The 22,386-nt window shown below is 36.8% G+C and overlaps 5 protein-coding genes and 1 long non-coding RNA gene across 8 annotated transcripts; 2 read left to right on the top strand and 4 right to left on the bottom strand.

Moving 5' to 3' along the window:
* Nucleotides 3,159-7,383, top strand: LOC104771013 (EIN3-binding F-box protein 2). Its single transcript, XM_010495486.2, has 3 exons — nt 3,159-3,356; nt 3,615-4,511; nt 5,915-7,383. Exons 1-3 carry the CDS (start codon nt 3,332-3,334, stop codon nt 6,859-6,861), a joined length of 1,869 nt encoding a protein of 622 aa, XP_010493788.1. The 5' UTR covers nt 3,159-3,331; the 3' UTR covers nt 6,862-7,383.
* Nucleotides 7,058-8,736, bottom strand: LOC104771014. Of its 2 annotated transcripts, none has more exons than XM_010495487.2 (5): nt 8,427-8,736; nt 8,250-8,349; nt 8,072-8,171; nt 7,890-7,966; nt 7,058-7,753 (listed from the first exon to the last, which is right to left on the bottom strand). In XM_010495487.2, the coding sequence occupies exons 1-5, from the start codon at nt 8,440-8,442 to the stop codon at nt 7,510-7,512; spliced, it is 537 nt and encodes a 178-aa protein (XP_010493789.1). In that variant the 5' UTR covers nt 8,443-8,736; the 3' UTR covers nt 7,058-7,509. The 2 variants fall into 2 exon arrangements, with proteins under 2 accessions (XP_010493789.1, XP_010493790.1); XM_010495488.2 differs by having other exon boundaries at nt 8,447-8,736.
* LOC104772596 lies at nt 9,046-10,235 on the bottom strand. Its single transcript, XM_010497194.2, has one exon. It carries the CDS (start codon nt 10,233-10,235, stop codon nt 9,087-9,089), a length of 1,149 nt encoding a protein of 382 aa, XP_010495496.1. The 3' UTR covers nt 9,046-9,086.
* LOC104771009 (ACT domain-containing protein ACR2-like) lies at nt 14,829-17,054 on the top strand. The gene is made up of 7 exons (XM_010495482.2): nt 14,829-14,899; nt 15,014-15,065; nt 15,192-15,306; nt 15,407-15,474; nt 15,563-16,282; nt 16,371-16,475; nt 16,646-17,054. Exons 1-7 carry the CDS (start codon nt 14,829-14,831, stop codon nt 17,039-17,041), a joined length of 1,527 nt encoding a protein of 508 aa, XP_010493784.1. The 3' UTR covers nt 17,042-17,054.
* Nucleotides 16,940-19,708, bottom strand: LOC104771011 (probable glycosyltransferase At5g25310). Of its 2 annotated transcripts, XM_010495484.1 has the most exons (5): nt 19,349-19,708; nt 19,010-19,179; nt 18,005-18,353; nt 17,312-17,913; nt 16,940-17,022 (listed from the first exon to the last, which is right to left on the bottom strand). In XM_010495484.1, exons 1-5 carry the CDS (start codon nt 19,622-19,624, stop codon nt 17,019-17,021), a joined length of 1,401 nt encoding a protein of 466 aa, XP_010493786.1. In that variant the 5' UTR covers nt 19,625-19,708; the 3' UTR covers nt 16,940-17,018. The 2 variants fall into 2 exon arrangements, with proteins under 2 accessions (XP_010493786.1, XP_010493785.1); XM_010495483.1 differs by lacking the exon at nt 16,940-17,022 and having other exon boundaries at nt 17,129-17,913.
* On the bottom strand, nt 20,390-22,371 carry LOC104771008. Its single transcript, XR_764697.1, has 3 exons — nt 22,293-22,371; nt 21,826-21,914; nt 20,390-21,714 (listed from the first exon to the last, which is right to left on the bottom strand). It is a non-coding gene; the product is annotated as an uncharacterized LOC104771008 (long non-coding RNA).

Genomic DNA, 22,386 nt, shown 5'->3' with positions numbered 1-22,386 from the left:
TTTTTATTTTAATTTTGATTTATTTTATAAATATGATATATGACATGTCGTTTTGTTGTATTTTGATTGGTTAATTAAGAGGGGGTGAATATAAGAGGTTCACCCCTAGGGGTGAATATAAGAGGTTCACCCCTAGGGGTGAACCCAAGAATTTTTCGTAAAATTATATGTCGGTTTGAGTTTACAAATGAAGTGGTTAGGGTTTAAATTTTATAATTAAAACGAAATTATATGTCGGTTTGGATTTACAAATGAGGTGGTTAGGGTTTAGATTTTACAATTAGAACGAAATTATATGTCGGTTTGGATTCACAAATGAGATGGTTAGGGTTTAGATTTTACAATAGAACAAAATTATATGTCGGTTTGGGTTCACAAATGAGATGTTAAGGCTTAGATTTCACAATTAGAACGAAATTATATGTCGGTTTGAGTTCACAAATGAGATGGTTAGGGTTAAATTTTACAAGTAGAACAAAATTATATGTCGGTTTGGGTTCACAAATGAGATGGTTAGGGTTTAGATTTCATATATGTCGGTTTGGGTTTATTAAAAAGCGGTTTAAGTTTTTTTTTTTGATAACGCAGTGTCCAGACCACACAGTGATCTGACTAGCCCACTGGGCCTAAGCCCGCGACCAGAGATTTTTAAGCCACTACTTAAAGGTCTAAAGCGGTTTAAATTTTTAATTTTATAATAATGTATACAGATTTTATTTCCTTATTTTATAAAGGGGTGAATGGAGAGGTTGACCTGTATGTATGAGTCAACCCAAGTATTGTTCTAAAATAAATCTGATTATGACTTTTTCTTGTGGGAATGTACGGTACATTGTACCTATGAAATTCGACCAAATTCAATTATCGGCGAGAAAGTGAATTCCTTTTAGAATTGTAGACTTGTGACTTTTATATCAAAATAACTTTTATTTTTCATGCCTTTAACGTCATTTTCAGCTTCATGATTTGTTTAAGTCGTTTGGATATATGAACAACTTGTAAACATAAAACATTGAACTCAAAATTACGTAATGATCATGCAAGTATGTAAGCTTTATAAAATATTATTGACCGGCAAAAAATACCATTTCTCTTTGGAGAGTGTTCACTGAACAAACAATTGATCAAGCACATGGTATTGTAACACTCACAATGCCATAATGTAGAGCAACGAAGGATCAAATATATTCCCTAGAACGTTACAAATACACACAATGAGGAGAATATGTGTTATAGTATAAGTTGTAACGAATCTTCGTTTATTGTTACATAAATACCGAAGACTGTAAAATAATTAATATCGTCTCTTTTCATGTCCATAATTATAGATTTCTGTTGTTCCATAATTACTATAGTAATTAATACCATTATTTGTCTTCGTTACTCTTTTGATGCGAAACAACTTTGTGTGTTTAAACGTACATCCATACTATCGTTGTTTTGCTAGGAGAACTACATTGAATCTTAAGTGATATACAAGAGATTTGATCAAAGTTATCGTCTCGAAAGAACGTGTTATGATCTCAATTTTAAAGGTTAGAAAGATCAAGAACGATATATAAAGGACATTGGTCAATCCAATTCCATATCCCCTAAACTCAATTATTATGATTCGTGTTATGAATCAAAATTTCGTAAGAAATCAAATAAAATCAACGAAAAAAGTATATAACCAGTAGTTTTTTTTAAAAAAAAAAAACAAAAAGTTATGTCGTAGCAATCATGTTATTTTTCACTTCAAATTCAATCCAAGATAATCTATACACATTCAACGAACTTAACATCCCAAGGTGTTGTCAAGAATGTTTATCAAACAAACAAAATGGTTTGTCAACAATGCACTGTATTCCAACTTTTTGCTTCCTTCAATGTATTCAACCACTTTTGTCAACTTTTAACTATCACCCTTCATTGCATTCAGACAATTCTATTATTTTGCTTTCCTTCTTTTGAATCCTCGCCAGCATTTCCTTTCTGACAACTTGTAATGATATAATTCAGCAAGTGATAATATAAGTGTATCAATGAAGAACATATAACAAAACAACTCAACTAACGAAGTGAAACTCTATAATACATATATTATGTAATGCTTTGTGAATTCCATATGTATTGAGATGTCATAACATATGAAAGATACTACATTCCGATAGCATACATATTAAAAAAAAAACTTTTAACACATATGAAATTGTCAAAAACTCATAAAGTTAGTAAGTTTATTAAAAGATGATTCTCATAAAGCTAGTAAGTTTTTTTGAAAGATGCTTATTATACACATTTATCAATTTTATTTAATTTTTAGATGGTACATATATATGCTTTCACTATTTATTTATTATAGTAATAAAAAATATTAATTTACAACATAAATGTTAAACGTACGCTATTTTAGTCATTCGTCTTCAATTACGCCACTAAAAATATACATGTTCTATATCACTCTTGATGGAAAATTAATTTGGAAGATTGGAGTGGAAAAAAAAACATATTCAATGTTGAGAAAAAAAAACAAAAATATTAAATGGTATTTGAAAATAAGAACATCTAAGAAGTATAATCATACTCTCCCTATTTAATTAATTTCTCAAATAATTCACGAATCAAAATGCTAAGAAGAACTTTGGAGTACATGATTAAACATTGGATTTGGACTAATGTTATCCTCCAAGGCTCCAACATATACATCATTAAAAAGACATGTCACGATAATATCCAACACTTGCTTATTATTTTTTTCTCAAATAAACTAACACTCATGTTGACATGTTGTAACACACCCATGTTTTTTTTTATAATTCAACGAAATCGACCTCTCTCAATGTATTTTGTCAACAATGCATGTAACTCGCTTTTCTCTTCCTTCAATGTATTCAGTCTTTTTCGTCAAACCACTCTCACCCTTCATTGCATTTCAAAAACTTTATGTTATAAAAATACTCTTTTTTATAATAATGTTTTTGTATGTCAGAATAATAAAATATGATTTAAACAATATAACAATTTGGGGGAGGGTTCGGTGGGACTTAAGAAACAAAGAAGGTGGAGAACAAATCCGACTTTTTCGCGTCTATACATTGAACTTGAGAAGTTATAATCTTCTACATTAACGTCCACCGTACACCTCTCTCTCCATTATAGACGTTTCTCAGTTTTTTTTTTTGCTTTCCTCTTCATATCTCAAATTTTTCTTCCTTCTTCTTCTTCTGTAAATCTTCTCTCTCTTTTTTTTGCCCTATCTTTCTAGGGTTCTTCTTTGCTCTTTCATGAATCTTAGTCTTCCTTCTCTATTAATCTTCGTCTTCGTTCTTCTTCAAACTTTGTTCAAATCATGTCTGGAATCTTCGGATTTAGTGGTATGTTTCCTCAATCTTAGTCCAATTTTAGATTTTGTTTTGTGGGTTTTGATCATCTTCGATCATTTGATACTACTCTGCTTGATTTCTAGGAATTTAGATTCTTAGATTTGATAAAAATCTGAATTTTGGGTTTGTTCTGTTTTAGTCTCATTCTCTGTTTTTTTTTGTGTACATTAGGTTTTGGTTTTAGTGTTCTTCTCACGAATGATTGAGATCGGAATTGAGAATAATGGGGTTGATTTTTGATTATGATAGGTGATGAAGATTTTTTCCTTGGGGGATCGATGCATAATCTATCACCAGGGAGCTGTCCCGGTGTCTATTTCCCAGCGCGTAAGAGGTTACGTATTGCCGCGACGTCAGTGTTCAGCGGGTTTGAGCAGAAGCAAACTTCGATCGATGTGTTGCCAGATGAGTGTTTATTTGAGATCCTTAGACGTTTGCCTTCAGGGAAAGAGAGGAGTGCTTGCGCTTGTGTCTCCAAGCATTGGCTTCATCTCTTGACTAGTATCACTAGGAATGAAGTGGTTGAGTCTGTTCAGGATCTTGAGGGTGAAGGGTTTTTGTCAAGAAGTTTGGATGGTAAGAAGGCTACGGATTTGAGGCTGGCTGCTGTTTCAGTTGGGACGTCGTCTCGTGGTGGGTTAGGGAAGCTTCATATCCGTGGGAGTGGGTTTGAAAGCAATGTGACTGACGCTGGTCTTGGTGCTATTGCTCATGGTTGTCCATCTCTTAGGGTTCTTTCTCTTTGGAACTTGCCTGCAGTTAGTGATGTGGGTGTGTCTGAGATCGCTCGGTCTTGCCCCATGATTGAAAAACTTGATCTTTCACGATGTCCAGGGATTACTGACAGTGGTTTGGTTGCAATTGCTGAGAACTGTGTGAATCTGAGTGATCTGACTATTGATTCGTGTTCTGGTGTTGGCAATGAGGGTTTAAGGGCTATTGCACGACGCTGTATCAATCTGAGATCTATCTCTATCAGGAGCTGCCCACGCATTGGAGATCAAGGTGTTGCCTTCCTCTTGGCTCAAGCTGGTTCTTACTTGACGAAAGTGAAACTTCAGATGCTGAATGTAACTGGGATGTCTCTTGCTGTTCTTGGTCACTACGGAGCAGCAGTTACTGATCTTGTGCTTCAAGGCCTTCAAGGTGTGAACGAGAAAGGTTTCTGGGTGATGGGAAATGCAAAAGGGCTGAAGAAACTGAAGTATCTCTCAGTAGTGTCGTGCCGAGGCATGACAGATGTTGGGCTCGAAGCTGTTGGCAATGGTTGCCCTGATCTGAAGCACGTCTCTCTGAACAAATGCTTGCTAGTTTCTGGCAAAGGACTTGTCGCTTTGGCCAAATCTGCATTGTCGCTGGAAAGTTTGAAACTTGAGGAATGCCACAGGATCAACCAGTTTGGTCTTTTGGGTTTTCTTATGAACTCTGGCTTAAAGTTGAAGGCTTTCTCTTTGGCAAATTGTCTGGGGATCGNTCTTTGGAACTTGCCTGCAGTTAGTGATGTGGGTGTGTCTGAGATCGCTAGGTCATGCCCCATGATTGAAAAACTTGATCTTTCACGATGTCCAGGGATTACTGACAGTGGTTTGGTTGCAATCGCTGAGAACTGTGTGAATCTGAGTGATCTGACTATTGACTCGTGTTCTGGTGTTGGCAATGAGGGTTTAAGGGCTATTGCACGACGCTGTACCAATCTGAGATCTATCTCTATCAGGAGCTGCCCACGCATTGGAGATCAAGGTGTTGCCTTCCTCTTGGCTCAAGCTGGTTCTTACTTGACGAAAGTGAAACTTCAGATGCTGAATGTAACTGGGATGTCTCTTGCTGTTCTTGGTCACTACGGAGCAGCAGTTACTGATCTTGTGCTTCAAGGCCTTCAAGGTGTGAACGAGAAAGGTTTCTGGGTGATGGGAAATGCAAAAGGGCTGAAGAAACTGAAGTATCTCTCAGTAGTGTCGTGCCGAGGCATGACAGATGTTGGGCTCGAAGCTGTTGGCAATGGTTGCCCTGATCTGAAGCACGTCTCTCTGAACAAATGCTTGCTAGTTTCTGGCAAAGGACTTGTCGCTTTGGCCAAATCTGCATTGTCGCTGGAAAGTTTGAAACTTGAGGAATGCCACAGGATCAACCAGTTTGGTCTTTTGGGTTTTCTTATGAACTCTGGCTTAAAGTTGAAGGCTTTCTCTTTGGCAAATTGTCTGGGGATCGGGGACTTCAACGCAGAATCACCTCTACCATCAACCAGTTGCAGCTCTTTACGTTCTCTGTCCATCCGTTGCTGCCCTGGGTTCGGGGATGCAAGTCTTGCTTTCTTGGGGAACTTCTGTCATCAGCTTCAGGATGTTGAACTCTGTGGACTGGATGGAGTGACTGATGCAGGTGTGCGCGAGTTGCTTCAGAGCAACAACGTTGGTCTAGTGAAAGTGAATCTGAGCGGATGTATAAATGTTTCAGACAGCACAGTCTCTGCAGTTNAACTGGGATGTCTCTTGCTGTTCTTGGTCACTACGGAGCAGCAGTTACTGATCTTGTGCTTCAAGGCCTTCAAGGTGTGAACGAGAAAGGTTTCTGGGTGATGGGAAATGCAAAAGGGCTGAAGAAACTGAAGTATCTCTCAGTAGTGTCGTGCCGAGGCATGACAGATGTTGGGCTCGAAGCTGTTGGCAATGGTTGCCCTGATCTGAAGCACGTCTCTCTGAACAAATGCTTGCTAGTTTCTGGCAAAGGACTTGTCGCTTTGGCCAAATCTGCATTGTCGCTGGAAAGTTTGAAACTTGAGGAATGCCACAGGATCAACCAGTTTGGTCTTTTGGGTTTTCTTATGAACTCTGGCTTAAAGTTGAAGGCTTTCTCTTTGGCAAATTGTCTGGGGATCGGGGACTTCAACTCAGAATCACCTCTACCATCAACCAGTTGCAGCTCTTTACGTTCTCTGTCCATCCGTTGCTGCCCTGGGTTCGGGGATGCAAGTCTTGCTTTCTTGGGGAACTTCTGTCATCAGCTTCAGGATGTTGAACTCTGTGGACTGGATGGAGTGACTGATGCAGGTGTGCGCGAGTTGCTTCAGAGCAACAACGTTGGTCTAGTGAAAGTGAATCTGAGCGGATGTATAAATGTTTCAGACAGCACAGTCTCTGCAGTTTCCGTTTGCCACGGACACACATTAGAGTCTCTTAACCTCGACGGCTGCAAGAACATCACTGACGCCAGCCTTGTCGCAGTAGCCAAGAACTGCTACTCAGTCAATGACCTTGACATCTCAAATACTTTGGTCTCAGATCACGGAATCAAGGCTTTGGCATCTTCTCCCAACCATTTGAACCTTCAGGTTCTTTCCGTCGGCGGGTGCTCAGCGATTACAGACAAAAGCAAGGCATGTATACAAAAACTCGGCCGCACGCTTTTGGGATTAAACATCCAACGTTGTGGCAGAATCAGCAGCAGCACTGTGGATACCTTTCTGGAACAACTATGGAGGTGTGATATACTCTACTAAATCCCACTTTTTCTGCAAAACCTTAGTACCATCATCGTCAGTCAAGTCTTTTTCCTAGGTTTTGGTCGCTAAATACCCGTAGATTCTACCTAGAGCTTAGTTTCTTTCCCAGGACGCACGCAGCAGTTGTTTTTTTAAATTTTTTTGGCAGGTTCCTTCTAAATAAAGGAGCTTGTTTCTACAACTGTTAGTGTTCCTGTGAATCCTGACACTGAGTTCTGGTAATCTATTTAGGGTTATAGTCTTGACCATCTTTTTGGAGTTGTTCAGTAAAGTTCTTGTAGGAGTCCCTTGTTCTTTTGGTTTAGGTTCGTGATAGTGCCTTTATCTTCTTCTTCCACTTTAGAGCTTTTGGCAATGGCGGTGTAACATCCTAGTCGCCATTACAACTCTTTGGAGTTGTTTTTTTGTGTTTTGTTTCTGCCAAAAGCTCTGTTTTTTTCCCACTTGTTTTGTTTAAGGCACTATCTGTACTACTGAATCATTGTAACTCTGTACTCTATATATAAAGCTTTTCCTGAACATAATACTACCCTTTGTATCAGAACTTGATCCTTCATTGGATCATTTTGTTGCGTGATTACAAAATCTTTATTGCTAATATAAAAAGAAAACAAAAATTGGAAGAAGAAGAAGAAACAAAGACACTTAATCGTCTCTCCAAGTATCTCTTAAAGAATAATAGGCTCGTTCATTACCAAACCCAAGAAGCTCCTTTAAACCAAAAGCAAAGCAGCAACCTCGTACAGACCTAGTGCTTTCATTTGAAGAAGCGTCCATGTCATCATCTTTGTACCTCACGATGCCTCCTTTCTCGAGATCATCCCAAGAGTCATCAATCTCTTCTATTCGATTCATTTCTCCATCTCCATCATTTAGCAATATCCTCTCTCTGTATTGGTACAGAGAAACAAAACTCTTTACGATATGGACCGACATGTATGATGCATCTCCGAACTCTACCCATGAGTTGGAAGCACCACATTAATGTATGTTTTCAATGAGAAAAGTATAAGAATGAGACTTACAAATTCTTTTGTTTTGATTTCCTAGAATATCCCTTGCTCAATACTGCATTGCCTGACACATGGTTTTTAAACCTTACCTGAAAAAATTATGTAACATCTTGTTATTTTTATCTAAATCGCATTCATGCCTAAACCTCTAGGATCACTTATCATGAAATGAGTTTAAAAACTGGCTAAAAAACCTCATCACCGTCCTTCATCCCATAACTTCCGATGCAATCCGTATCGGTAATTAACTTCTGACCACCGTAACACAAACAAAAATGCCCCCACACATGTGACCTTCACCATTACAAACTCTTTCAGTCAGTAACCATTACAATAGGAGATAAAATGTAATAAAATTTGAAATATATGTACCATGAGATCTTGGAGGGTCCCTTCTTAGGGACATGACTAAAGGCAGTCTCTATGGCAAGCTTGAGATCCCCAACGGTTGCTGAGGTCATTACGTATACATCTTCAAATGGTAAAAAAAATATATTAAAATTGAAGCTAAATAAGGAGAATTAATAAGTATAATGACCCAAACATTACAAATATGATGATGCATTTACTGAAGGAAGAGCCATCTAGTTTGAGAACGGAGAGCCTAATGGGTTTGGTCGGAAGTTTATCATAAGAAAAGGTCCGGCGATGAAAGCTTCCCATTATCTTGTAACAAAGATCAATGGAAATCTAGAAACCATGGAATCAGGGTTTCAAGATTGATGACTATGAAGATAATGAATTTTAGGGTTTATTCTTAGTAATTGGGATTCGAATCAAAGGATGAAGGTTGGTATCTTCAAAGGAGATGTCTCTCACTATTGTCTGATTCGTATGGTGTTCGAATCAGACGACCAAATTTTGCGTTGATGGAGGTTTTTTTACACTTGCTTATTTTTGTTGCTATTGCCTAGTTTCCTTGAAGATGAAGTTAGGGTTAGCCGTGTTTCTTGTGATTTCTTCTCTCCTTCAATCATTCTTTTACTATTTTTACTATTTCCTTTTGCTAATTATATCGAACCGTGTAATATTTTTAGTCTCCGTGCAAAAGTTTTGAAGTCTCTTTTGGACTTATAGCGACACCCTTAGAAGAATCTTTTCATATTATTAAATTTGTATATCCACGCATATATTAGAAATAAGAAAATTCATAAACTTAACTAAATCAAGTCCCCTCAAGTGTCAACTTAAAATGACGTATTGTCTAATTTACACTAGAGCCGAATCGTTAAAAATGACGTTTCGAGCTATGTTCATCAGCGGACTGATCCCGGCCGGAGAAAATTTTCTGGCGAACAGAAACGTATCATTCCTCGTTCGGCTGCCATCCCCGTAGCTAAGCCGTGCATTTCTCAAATTTTGTATAAGCTCAGCCTTAACGTCCGAAGGTTTATATGTCCGAGGATGACCATGTACATTGACGCTCCAATCAACGTGCGTTAGCGTAGCGGAAACACACCCTTGTGGGTCTCGCATGTGGAGGAGAGTAGGGAAGTAATGTTCCTCGGGGTAACACATGTCTTTTCTTACGCAAGACTTGTTAAACTTGGACCATATCTCAACGTCACTCACTACCATCCGCGCATGGAGGCGTGTCAATGTCCAGAACTGTGAGCCCATTCGAAACGCCTCGGGTGGTACCTCGGGGAGCATTGCCTTGGGTCCACACACAGCCCACCTGTCGTACCATCCTGGTTCCTCTTTGAGAACCTCGATGAAACTCTTTGTAGAGGAGACTAGTGTCTTGTAAGTGAAGTTAAAGGAGTGAAGCGGAATACAAGAAGGGGAGAGAAGGATAAACATGTAGTTTGACGGGTCGTCGAGAAGCCCATGAGCTAGTAAACGGCGTGCGGCTGAGATGAGTGTTGGGGTATGCCGGTAAGCCGGTTTTGAGGATGGTATGATCCGGTTATGAAACGTGCCAAAGAAATCTGGTTCGTGTTTTTGAGTCGGGTCTACATGGACGTAGACATTGTAAAGAGACTTGTGATCAGATGTTTGGTTGAAAAAAAACTCCCAAAGCGGTGCTAATGGAAGAGATGTTGTTGTTAAAAACATGAAAGCGAGTTTTTTGGGAAGTTGACGGGAAGGGTTTGCGTCGACTTTAGAAGCTTGACGTAGGAACAACTCATCGTGATCTAGTGGCTGTGAAGTAATTACTCGGGGAGATGTAAGATTATTTTTGGAATTTTGTATTTCTAAGACGACTGGCTGAGTGACGGCCACATTGATGGCTAGTCGCGGAGCCGTAATTAAAGTCAGGATGACACCTAAGGGAACGCAGACGAGTAGAATGATATATAAGGCCAATATTATATGTTGAATGACTAATTTTTTTACGATCTCACAATGTATCATCGCATAAGTTTTACTATGAACAGTATGTATTAGAACATGATCCTTGGTTTATAAAAATAAAATGTTACAAAATAAAATGGAAAACGTAGATGGTATGTGCTTCTTCACATTGTTCGTATGGTACGAAGCTTTGCTTGTTTTGCGGTTTTTTATAGCTTATTTGGTTACTAAAACGTGATCCTTGGGTCTTGTTACATACTCTCTTTTCCGATGCTTTACTCACATTTAAACTTCTTAACCTTTTTTTTTTTTGGATTTTAATATTTTGCTTTGAAATGAAATCACTCTCACCTATGTTACAAAGATGTTAAACTATAAAGTAAAATTCGAGTTTTGTATCCATGCAAATCTGCAACCCTAGTGTACCTACCACAAGACTACGTACTAATTAGAGCCTTTTAAGATTCGTTCATAATCAAAGTAATCGATTTTGATGGGATCATTGTGGTTGAGCATTGTGTGGTTTAAAATCTTTTAAGACCAAGAAACAGGGGGGGATCTACGTGAGAGAGGTGGAGCACGTGATCATACCGTTTGTAAAATTTACCCGGTACATGTAAATCGATTGCTTCTTTAGTTCAGTTGGCAATGGAACATCTGGTGCGAGTCATAAGTCGCGAGTTCGAATCCGAGTTTGTATTTTGCTTTTTATTCCTTTAATACTGGATGAATTTTTTAATTCTAGTTTTTTCCCTTAGACAAAATTATATACTTTCAGTTCTATTTTATTTTTCTATTTCCAGTTTAACTTTAACAAATTTAATTCATATATTTGTATTGTATAGTATACATGACTTAATATTGTTTAATGTTACTAATATACTAGCTTTACTAACATTTTTCTCTTATCTCTTTTGTAGCTCATTTATTATATTTAGAGTTTAATTTGTGTGATATGGTTAGATATGTAAATTTAGATTTAATATATGTATTTATAGTTTATTGTGAATTTTAAATTTGTAAATGTGTATTTTCTTATTATTAAATTAAATATATATCTAATATAAGTAATTAAGTATATAAACCAATATAAGCAACACTTAAAACTTTTCGTTCATTTTTTAATTCAAAATTTTAAATTTATGAAAAATGCAAGATAACAATATTATCAAATATATATTTGTTTAACACTTTATAATATAAATTCAATATGATTAGTTATATGTGTCTTTGTGCCCCATCCATAATTTAGTGGTGGATGCAGAAATTTTTTGAGAATTTGTTAAAAATGTTTTTTTTGATATACTCTTTTTCAAAAATACCCTCTTTTCTGGCCATTTTTATTTTTGCCCTGTTTTAATTTTTAATGACCATTTTACCCTTAGATGAAAATTATTTTATTCAATAAAAAGAAAAACAAAATTTTCCCGCCAAAAAATTTCCGACATATTTTCCCGCCAAAAAATTTTCGAAAAAATTTTCCCGCCAAAAATTTTTCGAAAAAATTTTCTCGCCAAAATTTTTTGATAAAAAAATTCGACAAAAAAATTTTTCCGCCAAAATTTTTCCCGCCAAAAATATTGAAATTTATACCTTTTAAAAACATTGTAAAAGCGTTTACAAGGTGTTTAAAAACCTTTTAAAAATCTTTTTAGAAACCATTTGAAAACCTTTTAAAAGCCTTTTAAAACCTTTTAAAAATCTTTTTAGAAACCATTTGAAAACCTTTTAAAAGCCTTTTAAAACCTTTTAAAAATCTTTTTAGAAACCATTTGAAAACCTTTTAAAAGCCTTTTAAAACCTTTTAAAAATCTTTTTAGAAACCATTTGAAAACCTTTTAAAAGCCTTTTAAAACCTTTTAAAAATCTTTTTAGAAACCATTTGAAAACCTTTTAAAAGCCTTTTAAAACCTTTTAAAAATCTTTTTAGAAACCATTTGAAAACCTTTTAAAAGCCTTTTAAAACCTTTTAAAAATCTTTTTAGAAACCATTTGAAAACCTTTTAAAAGCCTTTTAAAACCTTTTAAAAATCTTTTTAGAAACCATTTGAAAACCTTTTAAAAGCCTTTTAAAACCTTTTAAAAATCTTTTTAGAAACCATTTGAAAACCTTTTAAAAGCCTTTTAAAACCTTTTAAAAATCTTTTTAGAAACCATTTGAAAACCTTTTAAAAACCATGTAAACACTTTTAAAAGTTTTTTAAAAGCGTTTACAATGTTTTTAAAAGGTATAAATTTCAATATTTTTGGCGGGAAAAATTTTCGATTTTGGCGGGAAAATATTTTTTTTGGCGGGAAAAAATAATTTTTTCGGAAATTTTTTTCCATTTTGACAGGAAAAAAAAAATTTTGGCGGGAATTTTTTTTGGCGGGAAAATATTTTTGATTTTGATGACTGTACATTCTTGCTGTCACTCAAAAAAGAGTAATTTGGTCATTTTGTATATAAAGAGGGGTAGTTTTAAAAATGGTCAACATGAAGGGGTATTTTAAAAAAGGGGTATGGAAAAAGGGGCATTTTTAAAAATGCCCCAAATTTTTTTTGGATGGGGCACAAAGACACATATAACTAATAATATTGGATGACTTAATATTAAACTCTAAATTTACATATCTAACTTAATATTAAAATACCGAATATTTGTGTCTTTACAAAAACTAATTATGTTGATGTTGATTATGTGTATAATGTTAACTGTTCTTTATTTTTTCGTGTAGGTATTTGCATTAGAACGATTTACTGTCTTTCAACAATCATCTCCATCCAGTTTTCCTTTAATGGTTGAGTGGGCAAAGATATATAAACCGTACACCAAATATTGTGCCAAAGGAAGTGTGGGACACTATCAAGAGATGCTTCTAAACATGAAGGAAGATGAGGTACCTAACAAAATCTCATCTCTTTGTCATTATGCATTTGTTCTATATTAAATACTTAGATTATATTTTTTTCAGATTAAGTGGCAGGCTTATAGCAAAGTTGAATTACCCGAGGAATACACCTCTCAATTGCATACGGTGTTTGTACATGTTCCATGCATCTGCTTTAACACTATCGCATACAATTGTCATGGTACTTTCTTAAATCAATTAGGACTGGAGGAGTCAGACGTATTGCTTGGACGGGTGCCACGGAAAAAAAGAAGAAGAGACACCCGTCTAAGATCAGCAAACACAAAGACAAGGACTGGAGAGGGCATAATAATTTACACTCAAAGGTGAATTTGGCGTGGGAAAATCGAGATAATCATTTGGTGTATCAACGGCACACCAAAAATAAAATGGTAAATAAAAAATATAAAAATTACTACAAAAGAAATTTTACAGGTACAACTGCCAATTTTGTGGAAAGAATTTATTATAAAAAATAAATGATCATGTGTAAAAAATAAATGACTGTTAACATGTGTGAACTATGGGAAGAAACATCCAGTGAACAACATGAAATTTATTTGTGGCCTCATTTTTTATATTCCACTTCTTCACTGGAACAAGTGCGAGCTCAATGCGAATCATATACTGGAGAAGTTGCCAAGTTTAAGAATTTCTCCAATTTTGTAGTTAAACATCAAGTTCGCATCAAACCTTTGATTAACGCCTAACAAATTTTCATATCTTAAATGAAGAAGAAGTCACTTTTGTGATTGATGTAGGAGTTCATGTGATTAGTGTGTATGTTTATAAAAGAAGCTTTAATGATATACAGGATAGCTAGCGCCTCGCAGCTTGTTTGGTAAACTCTTGTGTTTTCCTAAGACTTGATTGCTAATAAGAAGAAGATGACCAGGGCCTCTGTGGTTTGGTACTATTAGGAACTTTTACCGATCACACATCCCTTTCTTCGTTGAATCACGGATCTAAATCTAAACATGGGGAAACCAAAAACGACCTCTCTGAGTGAAGTCACCATTGGTCGTTTTTGCGCCACGCAACTTCATTTTTGTGGTATTTAGTATTTACTAAATCTTGTAGAGGGAAATTTTCAATATTTAGTGAAGTTTGGAGACCGTTTCAAAGAGGTCACACGTTTTTGTGTATGTGGTTTCTAAATTAGTCACATGGAGTTAATGCTCTCGATTCTACTAAACTTAAGGAAAATATATTTTATTAGTATTATTACGAAACAGAGATTTTTGCAACTTTAGTTTCTCCCAAAAACTTAGGAAAACATGTGGAGGTTACCAAAGAATAAGAAGAGAGGAACAAGCAAGAAAACAAGGAACACCTTATTTCACTTGAGTCTCTTACCAATTCTTAGTATTTGACTTTGATAAGTTCTTGACCTATACTACTAATTCTACACTATATTTGAATTCGACTCTATAATGTGATTTTATCATTATCCTCGATGTATCTATAATAGAATATCTATTAGATTTTTATTAAAAGTTTTATCTCTAGAATAACTTCTTCCACACGTTATTTCACACTTAATCCCCAAGCTAAATTTAGTAAATGACCATCTTGTTAAATCCTCTGTATTAGAAGGTTGAAATCTCTTTTTCATTCACAGCCTCCTCTGTCTAAGACACCAATCTAACCTTCTTGCCTAGCTATACGGTTTCATATATACACAACAAAAAAACCCTCAAATCTGCGGGAAACACATATATCTCCTGACCTAATTCTAATACAGATCGTGTGATATAGACGATGCAGAAAGTTTGCTGGCCTTACTTTGATCCTGACTTTGACAATCTCGGTGAACGCATATACGGACCACCGTAAGCTTTTTTATTTTCATCTCTAATAGATCCGTTCAATAGAAATGTATATATGAGTGCATGTGTATAAATTTTCTCATCATCACCTTTTTATTTTGTGTGTGTAATTTTCAGGTGCAGGGTCTACATTGACAATGACAGCATCCAAGATTGCACTGTTGTGAAGGTACACAGAAAATATTGGATCCAATGGTGTTCTTTGCGCGAATTGTTCTTGTGTTTTGTGGTTCCATTGTGCATATCTGGTTGGGGTGTCCTCTAATTAATGTGAAACGTACGGTTGATAATGAAGGTGAACAGCGAGAACAAACAAGGACTTCTTTTAGAAGTGGTGCAAATCTTGACAGACATGAATCTTATTATCATCAAGAGTTACATCTCTTCCGATGGTGGATGGTTCATGGATGGTATAACATACACATATCCACATTTTTTTTATTTCCTTACAATTTAGACTAGTTTGAGGAGATTTCCTATGAAAACTTACTCCTACTTTTATATATGCAGTTTTCCATGTTAAAGATGAGCATGGCAATAAACTCACTGATAAAAGCGTCATCAATCACATCGCACATGTTTGTCTTAAACTTAAATCCTTGAACAAATCATATATATGTTTGATTTGAGTGTAGTAATGAGTTAGATGAGATTGATAATGTATAGGCCATTGGTACGAGTAGGCGAGAATCAGATTTTATAAAGGCTAGTGAAGCGAGTAACAACCCAAACAGCAATGCCTTGGAACCTCCACTGGCTGATCACGGCGAACACACAGCAATAGAGATGACCGGGACAGACCGACCTGGACTCTTTTCAGAAATATTCGCTGCTTTCGCGGACTTACGTTGCAATGTTTTAGAAGCTCATGCTTGGAGCCACAATGCTCGTTTGGCTTGCATTGCCTACGTTTCTGACGACAACACTCACGCTCCCATCGATGACCCGAGCCGCTTGGCTTCCATTGAGGACCACCTCAGTACTGTGATCCGTGCCACAGCGGATCCTGCCTCAAACTCTACACACGTGGGTCACAAGGAGAACGAGACTGATGGGTTTCTTGCGGGACAAGGCAAAGGGTGTATGAATAGTAACGTAGAGAGACGGTTGCATCAGCTAATGCTATCTGTGAGAGACTTTGACGAACCGTTTTGTGAGCCTTCACCATTGTCGTTATTTTCATCCAAGTTATTGTACGGTGATCAAAAGGAGAGGAAGACAACGATAGTTTCGATTGCGAATTGCGAAGAGAGAGGATACTCTATTGTGACAGTAAAGTCTAAGGATCGAAGAAGGCTCATGTTTGATACAATATGCACTTTAGTTGACATGCAATATGTTATCTTCCACGCTGCTCTACGGTCTGATGGAGCTGATGCTTTTCAGGTAGGCCAAGAATTAATACATAAAGATTCCTTGAAACCATTAGATCATTAGTGTTCAAATGTTTATCTATATGTTTTGAAATTTGTAGGAATACTTCATAAGGCATATAGATGGAAGGGCATTGAACACGGAAGGCGAGAAAGAGCGAGTGATTAAATGCTTAGAGGCTGCAATAGAACGTCGGGTTTGCGAGGTATGTGAACGTTTCTATATGCTTTAACCAGAAAAGATCAATCTACACAATTACTAACTTTGAGATGTCTCAGACAGAAGAAATTTAGAGGAAGATTCACCGAAACTGTTTGGATTCTAGTTAAGAATGGTAAAACAATTTGGGTGTGTTGGTGTGTGTGGCTAATGCAGGGGGTGAAGTTGGAGTTATGCGCAGAGAACAGAGTAGGCTTACTCTCTGACATAACCCGTGTCCTCCGTGAAAACGGCTTGACAGTAGTCCGAGCAGACGTGGAGACGCACGGTCAGAAGTCCCTCAACGCTTTCTACGTCAGAGATATTTCAGGAAACAAAATCGATATGGAGTTTGTGGAATCAGTGAAGAAAGAGATGAGACCGATCCATCTCGAGGTCAAGAATGAAGACACAAGAACAGACACAGTTGGACCAGATGAACAAACAGTCTCAGCCGCACCACAGCCGCAACCGCAACCGCAACCGCAACCGCAACCTCACCGTCTCTCCCTTGGTGACATCCTTCGATCACAGATGGAACGCCTTTCACTCAACTTCGTCCCAACCAAATGATTGATAGTTAGTAATTATGGGTATGGTATAAAAAGATTTAGATCTTTTAATTGACTTAGAAAGTTGCAATAATTCATTAACTAATTATAACATCAAATATATCTTCTTCTCCATTCAATCTAGACTTTAAGGTTTACATACATTTCTGAGATATATGATTACAAAATCTAACAGAATATTACCTATGAGTGGTCATCATATCCTTACGTAAGCCTCAAGTTAAGTCTACGTAACCAAATAGAGTGAAGAGTCAAGTGAAACGCATCAAACCTCTTAGGAGGATCATTAAGCTCGAAATGTCTCCTCACAGACCGCAAGTTTCGCTTAAGCCATTCGTATTTCTCATCAGAGATCGACATGAGAATCTCTTTCAACCTCGGAATCTCTGAAACGTCGACCAGAACAGAGAAAGTCTCCCAACGAAGAACATCAGTGAAGGGCAACACGAAGTTAACAGAGAGAATGACGGGGATACACTCGGAGTAGATGGCTTCAGTGACTCTAGGGCTAGCAACTTCGTAGCCACTGGGACAGAAACAGAACTTTGAACTTCTCATGAAATCGTAGTAGTTTAAGTGTTTAGGAAGGTATTCATATACAGGCATGTCCGGGTCACGCTGTTTCCAGTGTTTTAAGAGAATCGGTCGAACAGGACCGTGGACACCACCTGCGAAGAATCCGAGGTAAGGCCGCGGAGAAGCGGATAAGGTTTTAGATAACCTGAGCTTGGGATCAACTTCACCACCATAGAGTTTGATCTCAGGAAGAGTTACGTCTTTTGCAGGGTTAAACCCTTCTGATGAATTAGCATTACACATAACTCGAATCGATGTGTTGAATAGATCCTTATTAGCATGTGAAGTGAGAGGTCCCTGCATTAGTAAAAAAAGAAAACAGTTCATACCAAATTCTGTATAAACCAAAACAAAAACAGAGATGATGAAATTGTTAATTAGTTATTACCCAATCATGACAAGCAAGCATGAAGTGATCAGCTCCATTAGTACGATTCCAAAAAGGATGATTAGTAGAAACCAATCTGATATAATCAGAAACGAAAGTTCTCAAAGGCTCAGCATTAGAGTTGCCTTCGTATAAGTATCGAACCAGCCAAGTAACACTAAACGGCAAGAAGTAAACATAAGCTTGGCTCGGATCGTAAGTACGAAACCTCGTCTTCCTTTTCTCCAACTCCAGTATAAACCTCCCTTCAACCGCGTACACACTCTTACACGGTCCATCGTGAACTAAAGGCGGCTCACCTTCTTCGTACACGTACACCTTAAACCTCTTCTCCATTTCCAAGTAACTCCTACAGAAATAGTAACAACATCTTTACACTTCCCAATAAATAAATAAACTAAACTGTACGTACGTATGATAAAATCATTGTTAAAAAGGGATGAACTCTCTGACACACTCTTTGTAAGTATATAGACTAGAAGTGATTATGGACCATACAAATATATTAAATTAGTGTAACTGTAACTCTGTAAGCTATATAGCTTGCGCAGTAATTTAATAGAGAAAATGACATATGACAGACAGACCTTAACCTTAATTGCACCGCCTAGTATTATAAATATTTTGCACACAGACTGATTTTTGATTCACATAATCATCTCTAATCTTAATGTATTGATTGCTTGAGAAAGGCTCAAAAAATATAAATCATGATCTTTGATTTAGTGTATATACCATAAAGCAGGTGTTCATCATCATGTATAAAAAAGTATGCATGCTTTTTTTCAGAAACTATGATACAAAACCAGTGGTGTGTATTCAAATTCATGGGATTCGTTAGCGTCAATTACAAGAATCTTTTATAAAATGTTAAAACTAAAATCCACGAAAATTAGCCGTGCGCAGTGACTTTAAAGCTAAGTAGTTTCAAAAAAGTTAAACTCGAATTTTTGGAATCTAATTAAAATTTTTTTTAAAAAAAAATCATGGAAACTTAGAATTTACCGATGTAAAGCTGAAGGATTACGATAAATTTCTGGGTTTGGAAGATCGATTTTGAACAATGTAGTATCGTTACGAGTCGACGACGAAGCTTCTAGAATCGAAGCTCTCGCTTTCGCTAATCCTTCTTCCACTAAATTTCTCCGGTTTGGTTTTCCCGGTTTACTCTGTAACTGAATTCAACAATTTCAAAAATATATATCATAAGATGAAGATGACAATGACGAGAAAAACTCAGATTCGAATTTTGAAATTTACGGTTACAGAGAGAGAGAGAGAGAGAGAGAGAGAGAGAGAGAGAGAGAGAAATTTTGAAATTCGAATTTTGAAGAAGAAGCTTACTGTTACGGAGGAATTAGTAGATCGGAGTGAGAGGATCTGTTGAGAAACATCGCGAGAATCGACGGCGGCTCTGTTTTTTCCTTCTTCTTCGCCGGCGTTAGTAGTGTAAACGTTTCTTCGGAGAAGCTCAGTGTCTGGGAACGAGAATTCGAATTTCTGAAGAGAGTAATCGAAGAACGAAGTCGAGCAACGAGATAACAATAGAACGAGCGCGATCGATCCGATACAAATCGAGACGAATCCGAATCTCGTGTACCGTTTCTGAAACTTATCCATGATTTCTCCGAGAAAGGAAAAATTTTAGAAAGAGAATGAGAAAGAGAGAGTAGTGAAAGAGAGAAAGAGAGAGAGAGAGAGAGAGTGACGAAATGAAAAGGCGCGGAGAGAAGGAGAGGTATGTGCCAAAGTTTGTTTTAATGGAGTTTTTTAAAATAAATTAGGAATTTTTTTCACAATTTATTATTATAAAACAGATTTGTTCAGTCACTGAACTTCGGTGTTCATGATCCAGATAATTTGTACTGTGTTTTTGATATATATTTTTTTTTAATACAATGTATAGTGTGACTATATTTAATATATTTGAATACCTTTTGTACATATTTTTTTGACCATTCGATCTATTTAATTATATCTTTATGTAGATTTTTTCTCTACATGGAAAAGAAATCTACAAATTCTTATTCCACTATTTTTGTCTTTCATAAACTGAAATAAATGAACTTATTTCACTTTATACTATTTTCGTATTTACTACTAGTCTACTACAGTTTTTATTCGTATTAATATATGGACTGCCATTTTTGTACTTCGGCAAGTGTTTTTTTGTTATTTTTGTAATACTACATTTTTATAAATCGAGTTATGCTGATTCATGCTGAACATATGACAAAGTCTATAAATTCTAAATGTTATAGAACAAAATGATAATAAGTTTCTTGTTTTCAAAACAAGTTTGCTGATCATATAGAGAAGATTATTATCTTTTTAAGATTTAAAACTTTTTTGGTCATCCTGCTACTTTGTCTATGAAGAGATGAGTTGATTTTGTGATGTTTTCATTCACAAAGACTGCTAAGGAGGAGCCTTTGAGGTCCAGAATATGTTTTCAAACCCCGACTAGAACAACAAAAGAGAATTTTAAGTGTGGGAACCTCTCAAGAACAACAAAATGCAGAGAGAGAATCAAATTCAAGATGAGAGAAACCACCGAGCATCCTTGAGCTTTAAGTTGTTCTTGGAGAGATCGAGACCGAGACCAGAGAAGCGTTTGAGGGTCTTTGTTGCAAGATTGAACACACAGATGTCAGGGGACGAATCTTTGCCACGTTTACAAGCACGGTCATTACGGGTGAAATAGATAGTCGTCTGGTTCGATACCAAGGCTAGGGTCAGCAGGCACGGTGATACCCAAATCAAGAAGCAAGGCCTCATCACCTAGAGAGTAGACCTCATCAACAGTCCGGTTCGAGTTGTACATAAGATCATTTATTTCTGGAAAATAGTTACTCTTCTTCTTGTAGAGACGGAAACTCCTACGCCTTGTTCTCTCGTTAAAAATGCTCTCAACCAACAAAACCTTTCCTGATGTTGTAACAGCGATGTTATTGTTAAATCTTGCTCCTTCTGTGAGAGAGGATACGCACCCACGTAAAAGAAACCTCCTATAGAAAACATCAGATTTTGAACGACTTGATCAGTGTTCAAGGAGTAAAGACTGTTACCACCATGGAGTACCATATCAGACAAGCCTTTTAAGTCCTTGCGATCGATTTGTGTAGAAACTTTACTATGGTGATCTTCCCCATTCTTCCAATAAGCTAAATATTGGGCACCCAAGCCAAAGAACCAGACAACAACGTATTCTTCCTTCTCCTCGTCTACCCACAAAAGACCTCTCAGATTCTCAGCACTCTGGGTGTAAACTTTGCTACCATAAACCAAGCTCGCCTTGAATCTCTTGTCTCCTACTCGCTCAAGACCAAAAAAGCTCACCTTTGAACGACTCTAGAGGTGGAAGATGAATCCTCTTCTCGCTAAACACATCAATGATACAGAGATTGGAAACAGAATCTAGCACCAGGAACCATTTGCCTGAGTTTGCTAAGAACCGAGTCCCTGAAAAGTCTCTCTAGCTTCATCAGGGTTGTAGAGAGCACAACCACCATCCTTTGGAAACAAAATCAGCCATGGTGATCCGATTTTTCTTACCAACGATCGTTTCGAACACGAATACCAATTCGAACACACCATATTAGCACGGTGAAAATCCACAAAACTCAAACGTTCGAACACAGATCCTAACACGTCAAAAGGGAGCTCCGACCAGCGGCTAGAACTAGCAGTCTTCATTCTTTTATCTGTTCCTGAAACAGAGAATATTAATTATATTGTTACACCCTCCAGAGTCTACACCATATGGTCTTAAGTTATTCACTACTAAATACTACACCATAGTGTCTATTCTTGGCACTTACTCGTTTCTTTGACATTTGCTTCTCCCCTTACTGATGTAAAATCCTCTTCTTGAGTTACAGTTGTTTGCTGAGATTCAGAATCCATCATCCTGCAAAATCAAATTCTTAGCATCATCGATACATATAAACTATAGTTACATTCGATCAAAAGCTCATATATGTTCAGTCACAGTACCAAAAACAAGAGCTAGGTCTTTGTTAATTACAACACCACCTCTGATTCAAAAATCTAATCCTCAATCTTTCTATATAGAGCTATGCGCCTATGCCATATTCTATAAGCAACGTCTAACGTGTAATTTCAGAACCAATGGACTCACATATGATTTTGATCGAAACGAAACAAACCCTAAAACTATATCAAAAACACGAATTTTAGTGAAATTCAATCAAAGAATAAAAAAAAGACCCAGAACCCTAATTCTTTCAATCGAAACACAAGCTGGGAGAACAAGTGAAGAACTAACCTCGGAAGTCGGAACCTAAACACAGAAGCTCGAAGAACTCGAGATTGCCTCCGCTAAGTGAAGAAGAGATACTAAAGAGGAGAAGAAGAAGAAG

The sequence above is a fragment of the Camelina sativa genome, chromosome 20 (genome assembly GCF_000633955.1).
Source record: "Camelina sativa cultivar DH55 chromosome 20, Cs, whole genome shotgun sequence".
Taxonomy (NCBI): domain Eukaryota; kingdom Viridiplantae; phylum Streptophyta; class Magnoliopsida; order Brassicales; family Brassicaceae; genus Camelina; species Camelina sativa.
Note: the sequence above shows the minus strand (reverse complement) of the source record. Positions and strands in the feature narration are given on the sequence as shown.